Source organism: Pollicipes pollicipes, unplaced genomic scaffold (assembly GCF_011947565.3).
Source record: "Pollicipes pollicipes isolate AB1234 unplaced genomic scaffold, Ppol_2.1 Scaffold_4892;HRSCAF=5777_pilon_pilon_pilon, whole genome shotgun sequence".
In the NCBI taxonomy this organism is placed as follows: Eukaryota; Metazoa; Arthropoda; class Thecostraca; order Pollicipedomorpha; family Pollicipedidae; genus Pollicipes; species Pollicipes pollicipes.
In genome coordinates this window covers 27,534-41,088 of record NW_023596579.1, presented here as the reverse complement: position 1 = coordinate 41,088, position 13,555 = coordinate 27,534, and the positions used below count along the sequence as shown (strand labels likewise).

General features: G+C 63.0%; 1 protein-coding gene across 1 annotated transcript; it reads left to right on the top strand.

Moving 5' to 3' along the window:
• Nucleotides 1–251: 251 nt before the first annotated feature.
• Nucleotides 252–13,097, top strand: LOC119101894 (homeobox protein B-H1; the record flags this gene model as incomplete). Its single annotated transcript, XM_037225281.1, has 3 exons — nt 252–461; nt 10,200–10,419; nt 12,857–13,097. Coding segments are annotated over exons 1-3 (660 nt in total), but the record flags the coding sequence as incomplete, so codon positions are not given.
• Nucleotides 13,098–13,555: the final 458 nt, after the last annotated feature.

The window sequence follows — 13,555 nt, the reverse complement described above, 5'->3', positions numbered from 1 at the left end:
CGGGTGGGCGGGGCTCCGGTCGGCCGGCGGCTGGCGGCGCGTCGCGCGCAGACGGAGCCGCCGCCGTGTGTGAGGAGGTGCGCCCAGTGAGCCCGCGAACGTGCCGAGCCGCCCCGCCGCCCCGCCGGGCATGACCGTGGAGATAGTGGAGTCGCCGGCGAGCATGACCGTGGAGATCAAGCGGGCCGAGGAGGGGGGCCGCGCGGCAGGCCAGCGGCCCGCCGGCGCGGGCTCGCCGCCGCCCGGCCACCGCTCCGGCTTCATGATCACGGACATCCTGCGCCTGGCGCGGCCAGAGCCCGACGAGGAGGCGCGCCGCCGGCTGGCGGCCGCCTCGCCCGACAGCCCTGCGCTCTCCGAGTGCCCGACGGACTTGACGGTGAAGCGAGACGGCCCAGACGACGATAGCGACGGTGACGTCACAGACGACACGGACCAGCTCAAGACGGGCCAGCACACAGGTGGGTGACTGGCGCGGCACGCCCGCGGCTGGGGTGTGGGTGGCCGCGGGATGCGTGGGGAGCGGCGCTCAGTGAGCCGGTCGGACGTTCTCCGCAGCTAGCGCACCAGCATCGGCACGCTGTTGCTTCCCTGGACGCGCACTGCACCTGCTCAACGGGAGATGTCTATCGCCTCGGACATTCCGCGGCTGTCTGTCTGGATGTGTCAATATCACGCTGCATACCGCATCCGTCTTCTCTAGAAGAGCTGCTGATTCGACTTGCTAAGTAGAGAAACCACGTGCCAGAGACAGGCTCTGAGCGGACCGCACCAGTCACATTTCCTCTGCCCTGAGCGGCGGTGTGTGCACGCATGCTATTGTTTTGCGTTGCTTAGCTCGGAGTGGAGTTGTCGTATTGACTTAGTTCATTTTACTGCCCAGGTCACATTAAGATAAAGGTCTCGCATACCTGTTGCTACGGATACCCATGGTTCGCCGTACCCTTCCCTCTCATATCAAACGACCGTTGTTTTCTGATCGCTGTCGGCCACAGGGCTTCGCCACAGTCACAGGGCCTCATCAAAGCCACAGGGTCTCGTCACAGCCACAGGGTCTCGTCACAGCCACAGGGCCTCGTCACCGCCACAGTGCCTCGTCACCGCCACAGGGCCTCGTCACAGCCAGCCCATGCTACCACACGAGAGGCGCCGCCCGACCAGCCAGCCCGGTGTTTACCCCAAACATAAAGCCCGCGCCCATTTGGCCATTTCCGCAAAGCGCTCAGCTGCAGAGCAACGACTGCGAAATTGCAGCTAACAAGCGCGGCGCGGCGGGCGGGCGGGCGCCGGCGTGGTGCGGCCCGGGGGCGTGGGACCGCCGCTCCCGGCAGCCGGTCCTCTGACTGGCGGCGTGTGCAGAGCCAGCGCGCGCGGGACCGTGTCGGCCGCGCACGCCGCGTCAGCCCCGCCGGTGTCGCGCTCAGTTCCGGCCCAGCCCGCCGGGCGGCATTTCCGGCGCGTCTGCCGGCGCCGCCGTGCGGCCGGCTGCTGTGCGGCCGATGTGCGGCCGCTGTTCCGCTGTGTGCGCTGTGTGTGATCTGTGCGGCCGCTGCGGTGTCGCGTCAGGGTCGCTGGCGTCTGCGGCCGGCTTCACTGATTGATTTATGGCCATTGTTTTGGAGCGCGCCGACTGCCGGGATCATTTTGCGTCTAGATGGGACCTCCCTAGGCCGCGGTGGGCTGATGTGGTCTCCAGTTCGCGGCAGGATCCTTTCTAGGTCGCATAAGCACCGTTGTAGGCCGCTATACACCGCTATTGGACAAGGTCTGAGGGTGGGTCTGATCTGCCGTGATTATTCGGTTCAGCGAAGCTGTCCAATTGAAGCGGTAACTGCAACAGCACGTTCGGCGTTTATTCAAGGTGCCGCAACGCTCCGCTGCTCTACCGGAAACACAGCTCACAACGCACAGAGTCGCCGTTTACCGAGCGGGGTCAAACCCTGGCTGTGAGCCACGCCCGGCAGGCCACAGTGACATCGCCTCGTGCGGCGTTCGACGGCGCTTTCACGAACCACGCTCACCACACGTGGTCATGCCGCTCTGTACGGGCTGGTCGTGTCAGGCTATCACAGTCGGAGCTCTGTCATGCGAGGCGTATACGACCGCTCGTGTCGAGTCGTTAGCAGTCGTTTCTTAGCATTTGCCGTTAGCTTTCAGCACCGCTGCCCCAATCAGGAAGCGATTGAAGCGCTCACAAGTGCTCATGTTGGCCCTACCGAACCATCAACGAGTGATGGGTCGGCGGGTACGGCCCTGCTCCATCAGCGGGCCCTCGCAGCTCGCTGAGCGGACGCGCCGCCAAAACATCGCCATCGCCCTGAAACAGCGGTCCCGCCAAAGCGCGCGCGAGGCGCCAGGCGTCGCGATGCGCCAGCTAGCAGGCCCGTGCCGCAGCCCAGCTCGCCGGCAGCTGCTCTCCGGCAGACCGGGCACCGTGGAGCTGGCGCCGGCGTCGCGCGGACTGCGCCGCCCGCGCTCGCGGGCACGCCGCGACGGGATGCTGCTGGCGGCAGCAGGCATGGGCCGCGCCGGGCGCGCCGGCGGGCGGCGGCGCGCGCGGCCGCCACCCGCCGCCGGAGCTAGCTCCATTTCCGTCGGCGCGCTCTAATTTCCTGCAGAGGTGACTCACCATAATGAGCCGCCGCCGACCAGCTCGCTCGGACGGAACATTGCCTAAACGCGTGAGAAATTTGTCGTCGTCATGGCAACTCATTGGCGGGCGGGGGCCGGCGCACGTGGCGCTAAGAGCCGGACGGCGAAAGAGCAGCCGACCCGCGCTCCGACACGTGGCGCTGTGATCACAATTATGGCGCGCGCGCGCGCCGGCATGTTTGCGTCAGGGGGGATGAGAGAGGGGCGCATGTCGGCGTATTGTCGAAATAATTACCGAGTCTTTACCCCCGACTGGCGGGGTGGACGGCGAAAATTGACGTCACGTGTGTGCATGATAATGCGCACGCATGGCCTGTCGGTAATTAATGGACAATATAAAATCGGCGACTTGTGCAGAACAATGAATAACAGGGGTGGAAAGGGCTCCGGCGGCGCGGCGGGGGACAATCGATAAATCAATGTCGGGACGGGCGCCACTTGCCGGCCTAAGGTAACCGCTGACCCCGGCTGGGGCCGCCTCTGTTCCCGCAAATCGGCAAATGTAGTCGTCCTTTCATCGCTGTTTCCGCCTGTTAACGGGTAGTCGGCGTGCCGGACCTGTGGGGCGGGGAAGGGGAGGGGTGGTCCCAGCGGTCCAGCCGCCGGTGAAGGGGGGGGGGACGAGGGAGGGTCTGAGGCAGACCAGGTCTGCGGCATAAACCGCCGCCGCCCGATGACCGGGACCGGTGGTCGTGGCTCCAGATCCCCTGGGACTGCCACAGACTGACTGGGACCGGCGGTCGTGACTCCAGGTCCTCTAGGGACTGCCGCTAACTGACCGGGGCCGGCGGTCGTGACTCCAGATCTCCAGGGACTGCCACAGACTGATCGGGGCCGGCGGTCGTGACCCCAGGGACTGTCGCAGACTGACCGGGGCCGGCGGTCGTGACTCCAGGTCCTCTGGGGACTGCCGCTAGCTGATCGGGGCCGGCGGTCGTGACCCCAGGGACTGTCGCGGACTGACCGGAACCGGTGGCCGTGACTCCAGGTCCTCTGGGGACTGCCGCTAACTGACCGGGGCCGGCGGTCGTGACCCCAGGGACTGTCGCGGACTGACCGGGGCCGGTGGTCGTGACTCCAGGTCCTCTGCGGACTGCCGCTAACTGACCGGTACCAGCGGTCGTGACTCCAGGTCCCCAGGGACTGCCACAGACTGACCGGGGCCGGCGGTCGTGACTCCAGGGACTGCCACAGACTGACCGGGGCCGACGGTCGTGACTTCAGGGACTGTCGCGGACTGCCGATGCCCTAGCTGAGGTTTGAGCGGTGGTATCGCGTTTAGAGTCGTGTCGGCCGTGTCACGGCGGCCGGTACAAGTCAGACGGTACCAGTACCGCTGGCTGGTACCGCTGGCCGGTGGCCGGCACTGCTGGGGTTATCAGCAGTGGGGGAACGAGCTGTCATTGTGACGCGAGCCCCCTGCGGAGTACCACACGCCACCGGGGCGCGGGCCTGCCGGTGACGGTTCAGACCCCAGCCTCACCTGCACCCGCCGCCACCGGCGGGTGCAGGTGAGGGTCCCCTGCCCCTGGCCAGCCTGTCAAGCTCACGTGACCGAGTCCGGCCGCGGCCGGGCACAATGCCGCGATTGGCTGGCTTTGACAGCGGGCTGACCGTCGCCGTGCGCCGGTGGGCCGCGCCCCAAACGGCCGGTCATTACAAAACGCCGACCCGCCCGGCCCGATCAAGACCACTGACGGCTCTGTCGGTGGCGCGCATGAAAGGCCGCTGAAAGGGCGCTCAGTCAGGGGTCCGCTCCATTCCGACCGGCTATAATGGCCGGCCCTCTCAGGCCGTCGATAGCCCGAAGACCTCCTCACCCGGCCATCAACGCTCAACTCCCACTCAGCTGCTTAGGTTCTGTCCATTCGGCTGGCTGTTTTGTGGTCGGCAGCGGCGGTCGTTCAGCTAGGCAGCTGGCTATGGCATCATTATGATCAAAAGAGTTTCAAAATGAAAAGGCGAGGTATGTTTTCGTTTCGCGTTTAGCATTGTTAAGAAGGTACTCAGTTGTGCCTTAGCTTTCCCATTAAACTTTCAGCTGCTCGATATGAGACTCGTGCAAAATGGCTTTCCATCAGGCCAGCTTTAGTGTACCGTTCAGCTTATCGCCTTACCATGAATAGACGTATGATAGAACCTTACCACTTGTGTCAGGCTCATACCCGAGTGTGGCGTAAGGTAGTGACTGAAAATACGCAGCGGATGCCAGATATGACAACATACACATATGAGTCATCTTCTGGCTGGAGCGCGCAAATTTGACGGCAGAAATGCGGCGGGAACAAAGGGCAGCAACAAACACAAATATAGGTATTTAAGTGATTGAACAAAGAAAAATGGGTAGAATATTTGGGTGTCACCGCGCACCAATATGCTTAAATCACTCCACCATTTAGGTGGAGTGATTTCAGCAGGGAGGAAGTACCCATTTTTGTCGTGTGTGAACCCAAGCCTTTTCGATCTGTCTTTAAATCATATCCGCCGATTTTATTTAGCTCTTTTGCCTCAAGGCTTAATCAATTTGTGTCTCGTGTCGCACAACATTGTTGCAAGTGACAAGCGTACTGAAATGAAGAGAAACATGCTGTATACAGCGGCCATCATGTTTACCATCGAAACTTCATGTGCCATCCTCGTTACACGCTTACCAGATGCCAGTTTGCTCTCGGAATACACGGTGCCTTGCCCCCTTCCGTATTCAAATTGTGTAACAAGAACGACCGGTAGTGTTTCCAAGTAAACTTAATCTGGCTACGCAATTCATCACCAGGCCTAGTTTGCAAAAATGAATACCACTCGCGTGGACCCCATTTGATAAGCGGCTGCGCAAAAGAGACCTTAGAATCGACTGCAACTTATTTTTAGTAGATTGTAGATTACCATCGTTCAGCCTTTCAAAACGGTTTGAAACCAGCCTTGTGCTTGTGCTTCAGATAGAATACCATGAGTGGGTAAACGTCTAGTTCACGGCCAGCACGGTTGCACGCAATAGTCAACTGGGCAGGCTTGTTGACCTTTCGCTCGCGGAGAGAAGGAAAGGGAAGGGAAGGGAGGGGTGTGCAGGCAGCGCAGATGGGGACACCACGGATCGGTCTGACATTTTCTGCGGTCGGTTCCTCGCGCTGACCGCTGGCTGTTGCATCACTCTGGCTGGCTGTTGGCTGGCTGGCTCTGGCTGGCTGGCTGGCTCTGGCTGGCTGTTGCATCTGCTAGCCTGCACCCGTCACTGCGGCGCTGATCGACTGACGTTGTGGAAGAGCTGAAGATTCCTCCCTGCTAACATGTCGTAGTCACCTGTCACGTACGGCCTCTGATCTGACCCCTCGCGTTAGTAACCCGTCACACATCCCAGCGTGTGACGAGCTGACCACCTGGTGACGCCCGTGACAGGAGCCTGGTCTCACTGCCGCCTCCCCGTCCGTGGACACGCGGCGCCCAGCGGAGCGTGCAGCGACTGACGAGCGAACCAGAAACGCGTCAACTGGGCACGAGCTGGCTCCCGATCCGCCGCACCGCTCGTCCCGCGCTCCCTGACAGCCGACGACGGCACGACCCCGGACCCGGCGTCCCTCTCCCGGGCCTCATCTCCGGCGGTCATCTCCGTGGCGCCGGCGCGCGCTCGGCCGGCCGGCCGGCGGCGGCCGCGGTGTGTCGTGTCTCCAGCGGTGCGCGCGCCGCCGCCAGATGGAGCGTATTTAACACCTCTTACGTCGCCGGCCGCCCCATCAAAGGCGCCGCCGAGTAATTGCCGGCCCGGACCCACCGCGGCCGCGCTATTTCTCACATCCCGCGCGGCCGGCGCCACCGGTAGCATATTAACGACTAGATATTTTATATATCGCTTATGACGCGCCGCTCCCCCTAATTACACCCATTTAAGAGCACAGATCGGCCCCGTTAAGCACATTAGGTCCAGCGCCGGAGAGCGGCGGTCAATTACCGCCGGTGAGCAGCAACACTGCCGCGTTGCAGTAAAGGATGGAAGAAAATTAGTCGTAATTAGAAGGCATGTACTTTGAATATCAAATGGAAATGAAAATTATAGGATGGGCGACTGGCTAACCGGTTAGTGGCTCACTGTTAATCAAGGCAAAATGGAGAGGAGCGGGAGCGGCGCGCCGCCCCAGCGCCGCCCCGGACGGACGGGCGGCGGCCGGACACGACCGGCCGGCGCCGCCGACCGCCCTGTCCTCCCGCCGGGTGTCACCGGGCCGGACCGCCGCGCCGGCCGCCGTGCCACGCACGCTCTGCCGGCCGGTGGCGCCAGCCGCTTGCAACCGCAGCGCTGCTTGCTGGCGCCGGCGCAGGCGGAGCCGTAACTCAGCGGCGGCCGGCGCCCGCGCGCCGCGCGCTCTCCTCTAATAGGAGCTAATGGCGGTGGGCGTCGGACGAGGCCGCTGTGGGGGGGGGGGGGGGGCGTCGCGCATGGCCCGGCTCGGGGGGGGGGGGGCAGTGGACCATGCAGCCGGGGTGGAGTGGCTGGGCAGGGCGCGTGGCTGTCTGGCACAGTGGCAGGGGCAGGGCAGATTGAATGGGCGAGATTATGCGGGCTTGGAGTGCCGGGTAATAGCGGTAGTGCTAATAGTCGGTGAACGATACAAATCATTCTATATTGGGGGACTTCAGAGCAAAGGGCAGCGGCTATGAAGCTCCGTGGACAGGAAATTGTGCACGTTTCGACCGTTGCAATGACAGTGAGAGCTTCCGGTAATTTGGAAGCCAGCAAGGCCGTTGGCGCCGTATGCGTTTCACAGTTCAACTGTCATATTGTCGGACAAATGCTATAGCGAATCCGCGGGTGCGTATCAAACCAATCGCGATGCATATTCAAGCTTATGTCCACCCGACCCAAATGTTCTCGCTACACGCAGTCACAATTGTTCAGTCGATGTTCTGGCAGTGTCAGCGTTCCACCATGGCTGACAACCTGTGTTGTCGTGCTCAGTCCGCACAAAGGCGTGGTGATAGACGCCAACAGGCTGAAGTCGCGCTGTGGCCTCCACGCTGCGGGTCTGCCTATATCCGCAGAGCGAACGGGAGCGAGGGCTCCAACGTTACATCCCCGGTTGTAGGTCGTCAGGATATCATGGATTGCCTGGGCGGGCGTTGATGCTGATATTTTCCACCAGCCAGTTAAGCTGAAACTTAACGTCTCGAAAAGTGCGGAAGTAAAGGAAGACACCAGGGAGGAAACAGCTCGATCCTCAAAATGCATGTAGATCGCCTGGCCCCCTGTTCCACCAATCAGATCTTACCCAGCTGTCTGCGTGTCTGCCCGCCTCTCCTCCCAGCTGTCTGTCCGTCCGTTGGACCACCTGTCTGTCCGGTTCATCACCAGTCTGTCGATTTGTTTGGACATTTCTACTTTTGGCTGAAAATTTGCCCGCCTATGTTATTCTTCTAACAGTCTTTTTGTCCATCTGACCGTCCGACTCGCTGTCTGCCTGCCTGTCCTGCATGCGTCTGCTGCGTACCTGCCTGTCTACCGGCTTGTCAGGCTGTCAGTCAGGCTGCCTGCCTGTCAGTCCACCGCTCCCCCTACCTGTTTACCCTTCTGTCTGCTCGTTTGTCTGTCCGACTGCCTAGTCACCTATCTGTTCTGCCCGCCTGTCCAGCCGCTTCTCTGCGACTATCTGCCTCCCTGCCTACTTCCCTGGCCGGCTGTCCGGCGGCGGTGTCGGCGGGCCGTCCCGCTCTCGCCGGTAGCCGCCCTATGACTGTCTGCTTCGCTGGCCGGCTGTCCGGCGGCGGTGTCGGCGGGCCGTCCCGCTCTCGCCGGTAGCCGGCCGGGCCGCCGCCGGGCGCGGCTTATATTGGGGTCGCGACACGGCCATTCGACACGCACCGCCCCATCGCCGCCGTTTAGAAATTAATATAAAAGATTGGACAGTCGAGAGTAATGAATGGCGGCCAAATTTGCCAACTGCGCGGCCCGGTCGGCGGTGGCGGCGCGGCGCGGCCGACAGATGCGGTCCGGGCCGGGCGGTGCCTTTAATGTGGTGCCGCCGGGCGCCGCTGGGTCAGAGGCCTGCGCGCCGCCCGCGGCGCCGCCCCGTCGCACTGCGGCCCGCCGTAAACCCCCGATTTATGCCGCCCGGTTATTACGACAACAACATTTCCACCTTTTAACTATATCATTATGCAAAATTAATGCATGACCGAATCGCCAAGTGGAACTGGACACGGCACGGCCAAATGCGATACAAATTAGGCTTTAGTATCTTGGCAACCGATGGCGGCTTGATTTAATTAGTGGGCAGGTGGCAATCAGTGGCGGCGGTTAGTGGCGGTGCGGCGGCCGGCCGGCCGGCCAGACGTCCCGGCGAGCCTACTGATCACTCACGCCGTCTGATTGCCGCCTGCCAGTGGCCGGCACCGAACGGCCGCCGCGCATGCACGGCCGACGCCCTGAATAATTTACCGGCCTCGTATCAAAACTTTGTTTAAACGAGAGCCGCGCGTTGGCCACACTGCACCTGTCCGGCGCCATTCGCGGGTGGACGCCCGGCGCGACTTTGGCCGCGTCGATCGACGGCGATAAAGGCTCAGGTGCGCGCCAGGCGGCGAATCGGGCGGCCGGCGGCAATTTTCCGCGTCACGCCACAGTGTCGACACGTTTCAACTAATGGCTACAGTTACAGCAGCGCCTTTGTACCGCCAGCGCCATGATTGAGTTAATGCAAACACACAGCGAGCTGCGCCGATCGCTTAATGGATTATCATTGGTCATGGCCGGCTTTCACACAATGCACCTTTGAAAAGTTCACTGTGTGCAACTTTCGTTCTGCCAGCTGCGAATTTCGCCGCTAACGGCTCCGTGACACCGTTGTATGTGACGCATATTACCGGCACCGGTAAACTGAGTGCTGCTTTGTTGCCTGCGAACGTCATTCCTGGCAACTGGCATTGAACGGAGTGGGTCACCGAAGCGCTCCGTGTTGCGTTGTCGGTCCCGGCCAGTTACGCTCAGCGCCGCCATATTACACCTTAGCAGCCACCCGCCGGGCGGTAAGCGACACCGGCTGGAACGGACGCTGATGGCCTGTAATTACAGTATTTTCAGCGAATTAACTTATGCTTTACTTAGGCATCTGGCCGTCTGATGGATGAACCCGACAGTGTTTAGGCCGGCCCGTCGCCGGCGGCTGCGTATTTGTAAAACAAAGGCTGGAAAAAGACTGATGATATCCGGTGTTCGTTTTTTGGCGGGCCGCACTGGACCGTGTCCGCGCCGGTTCCGAGCGAACCAGACGCGGCCAGCGGCCACCTCCGGTCCCCCCCCCCCCCCCCCCCCCCACACACACACGCCGCCCTCCCCGCCGGCAGGAGTGAGCGTCAACAAGAGCAGTCACCAGTCCCTCCCCTCGACACTCCCAAGCGCGGACGCGGCGTCAGCGGCGCGACAGCCGCGCCATTCTCACCACCGGTGTGTGGTGATGTGGCGGCGGCGCGTTGACCGCGCTTCGACAATAGGCTGACCACTGGGAGCGTCACGCGGTACACGCCCTCGCCGCCGTCCTAATGCGCTGCTCGCCTGGTTGCAGACAAAGAGGAGCTCTCGCCGTCATCGCAAGGTCAGAACGGCTGCTCGCTCAAGTCCAAGAAGTCGAGGAAGGCACGCACCGCCTTCTCCGACCACCAGCTGCAGACGCTGGAGAGGAACTTCGAGCGGCAAAAGTACCTGAGCGTGCAGGACCGGATGGAGATGGCCGCCAGTCTGAACCTCACCGACACCCAGGTCAAGACCTGGTACCAGAACAGGAGGTAAGCGGTCGCTGATTGGGAGGTAAAACACCGATGCGGACACACGCTGGCACGCGGGCACATGTGTAGGGGTGGGAGATGTAAATGCACATAGCTTCACGGGCAACCGCTGACGCAAGCGAGCCCTGTTCAGTCTACGGTGATTCGACCCCACTGCCCCGAAGCCCGGAGCTGCGTTCCAACAGCAGTGGCCAGGACCTGACCCTGTACCGCGGTGTCCGTACCCCACCGTCCAGAGGCCCGGAGCTGCGTTCCGACAGCAGTGGCCAGAACCTGACCCTGTACCGCGGTGTCCGTACCCCACCGTCCAGAGGCCCGGAGCTGTGTTCCGACAGCAGTGGCCAGAACCTGACCCTGTACTGGGGTGTCCGTACCTCACCGTCCAGAGGCCCGGAGCTGCGTTCCGACAGCAGTGGCCAGAACCTGACCCTGTACCGCGGTGTCCGTACCCCACCGTCCAGAGGCCCGGAGCTGCGTTCCGACAGCAGTGGCCAGAACCTGACCCTGTACCGCGGTGTCCGTACCTCACCGTCCAGAGGCCCGGAGCTGCGTTCCGACAGCAGTGGCCAGGACCCGACCCTGTACCGCGGTGTCCGTACCCCACCGTCCAGAGGCCCGGAGCTGTGTTCCGACAGCAGTGGCCAGGACCCGACCCTGTACCGCGGTGTCCGTACAGGGCGCGCGGTGCGCCGCTAGAAAGCAGCGCCCGGGGCGTCACAGACAGGTTAATGACGATATACAGTGGCCCGATTGGCGGCCAGTAATGACAGCGCGACTGATGGCTTCATTTATCACCGGCTGCTTGAGCGGAGCGCGGCGGCTGGCGGAGCGGAGCGAGGCGGCCGCCGGAGCGATTTCCCGGCTCAGAGCGCTCCGAGCCGCTCCAGCCGCCGACCTTGCGCGGTAATAATGGGAAGCCAAATCAGCTGTGCATTAAATTGTTTGGCGAAGGATGTTGGTTTACGGGTTTCGTCTATTACGGCTTCCTTTTGACGCGTCATTAACCCTGGGATTGGAGCGGTTCTGCTCGACGAGAAGGGCGCTAGCGGTTGTCATTGGCATGCTCCGAGGCGGCGAACAATGGAGAAAGGATGGCACTCTACAGCTGCCGCCACCAGCTGATTACACCATGAAGACAGTGTTTTCAAACCCGATTGTTCAAGGTCTGTTCTTCCTTTTTTAAACGTTTTCCTTTGTTCGGAAAATGGTGCGCGGGTAGACAACACAGGAATCGCGCCTCCGAGAAGCGTGAGTGCAATTTAATTCAAGCACGTCCAGTGTGTCTAGGAAAGAGAACATGGAAGAGTAAGCAACAAGCCTTGCTCCTTCTACCTATGCCTTGATAGGCTAGCCTTGCCCAGGCGTGGGGCAGTCGCCTCCAACCACAGGCTATTTCCGGGGTGGGCGACGCGCCTTTGCCCCAGCCCGGCGCCGGTTCGCCTGGCAGGCAGTGCTCCGCCGCGGGTAGCCGGGTGGCCTCCGCCGGTGTTGGGGACCAGGGACTGGCGCCAGGGACAGGAGGCCGGGCGCCAGGGACCGAGGGCCGGGCGCCAGGGACCAGGGGCCGGCCGCCGGGGACCAGGGACTGGGGCCAGGAACCGGGGGCCGGCCGCCGGGCGCAGGGCGCCGGGCGCCGGGCGCCCCGCCGGACGCGTGGCGCCTGTGAACACCGTCGGCTCCGACTCATTTGTCGCCCGAGCCGGCTACGCAGGCGTGAAAGTGTCGGCGACGGTCGAGCACCGTGCCGCGCCACTGGTCTCACAGAACACCGAGCGCCGCGCTGCACCACTGGTCTCAGGACACCACTCGCCGCGCCGCGCCGTCGTCCGCCGAGGTCGCGCCTTGCAACGCTACCGCGCCATTACTGTAACCCTGTTTGCTTAATGGAGACGATTAGCTGATGAACTGCCCCGGCACTTTCCGCTTTAAAGTTACAGGTGCGCAGCATGGGGTCCGGCGGTATGTGACGATTTAAATTGGAAACGGATGCAATACGTAAGGTTTATCGGAGCCCAGCACCACTTATCGTGATTTGTAAGTTGCGGCAATATCATAAATTTCTTAATAATAACCACCTGCAACCACGGGGTTTAAACGTTATGGCTGTGCCGTCACCTTCCACCAGTTAGTGGGCCTCTGGAGCCGGAGCCGGAGCCGGCCGCCGCCAACTCCGGCGGCAGGCGCTCGTCCGGGAAATGTGAAACGGCAGCGGCTCAGGCGACGGGTAGAGCCGCGCCGGTCTGAACCGCGCTCCACCACTGCTGCACGACGGTCCGCTGACCGGCCGCGAGCGGGGGCAGCGCCGCGTCCACGGCGTGCTCGCGCCCGGCGGCCGCGCGGCGGGCCGGCGGCGGACCTCCGCGGGCCCGGCGGGTCTGCTGGCTGTCATGTGTCGCGAGGCGAGGTCATCCAGCTGACGGCTGCCCCCCTCCGGCAGGACAAAGTGGAAGCGACAGACGGCCGTGGGCATGGAGCTGCTTGCTGAGGCGGGTAACGTGGCGGCGCTGCAGCGGATATACGGTGGCAGCGGCGTGCCCTGGCCGTACCCGCTGCCGGCGCAGACGCTACCGGCTGTGCCCTCGCTCAACGCCGCCTACTACAACCAGCTGGCAGCCATTCAGAAGCCGCTGGCGTACCGTATGTTCCCTCCGAGCCTGGGCCTGGGCGCGACCGGCGCCGTCAGCGCGCCGTCGTCGCTGGCGGCGCCGCCGGCCGCCCTGTCCGCCTCGGCCGCGCTCGCCTCCTACTACAGCCGGCCGCCGAGCACCACCCGGGTGTGAGCCGGGGCCGAGCCCGCCCGCTCAGGAGACAGGCAGGCCCGCCACGGACACCCTCGGGAGACGCTCACTCTGCCCTGGAGCGGTCAGGGTCGCGACCTGGCAAGCGTCGCTGCAGACCGAGTTCGCGGAGCGGTGCTGCTGAGGCTGGCCGGCCTGAGGCGCGCGCCGCTCCGACGCGGCCGGCGCTGGCCGGCCCGTCAGCGATAGGCCCCTGTCCCTCTCGTGTGCCACCGCGTGTTCGAAGGTGTCGTCCACCGAGGGGTGGGATGGAGGGAGAGGAGCGCAGGCTCCCTCTCACTCGCTCAAGCCGTGCTGCGCTGCTGCTCTTTCCGGTTTGCTGTGGGGAAAACATCGCG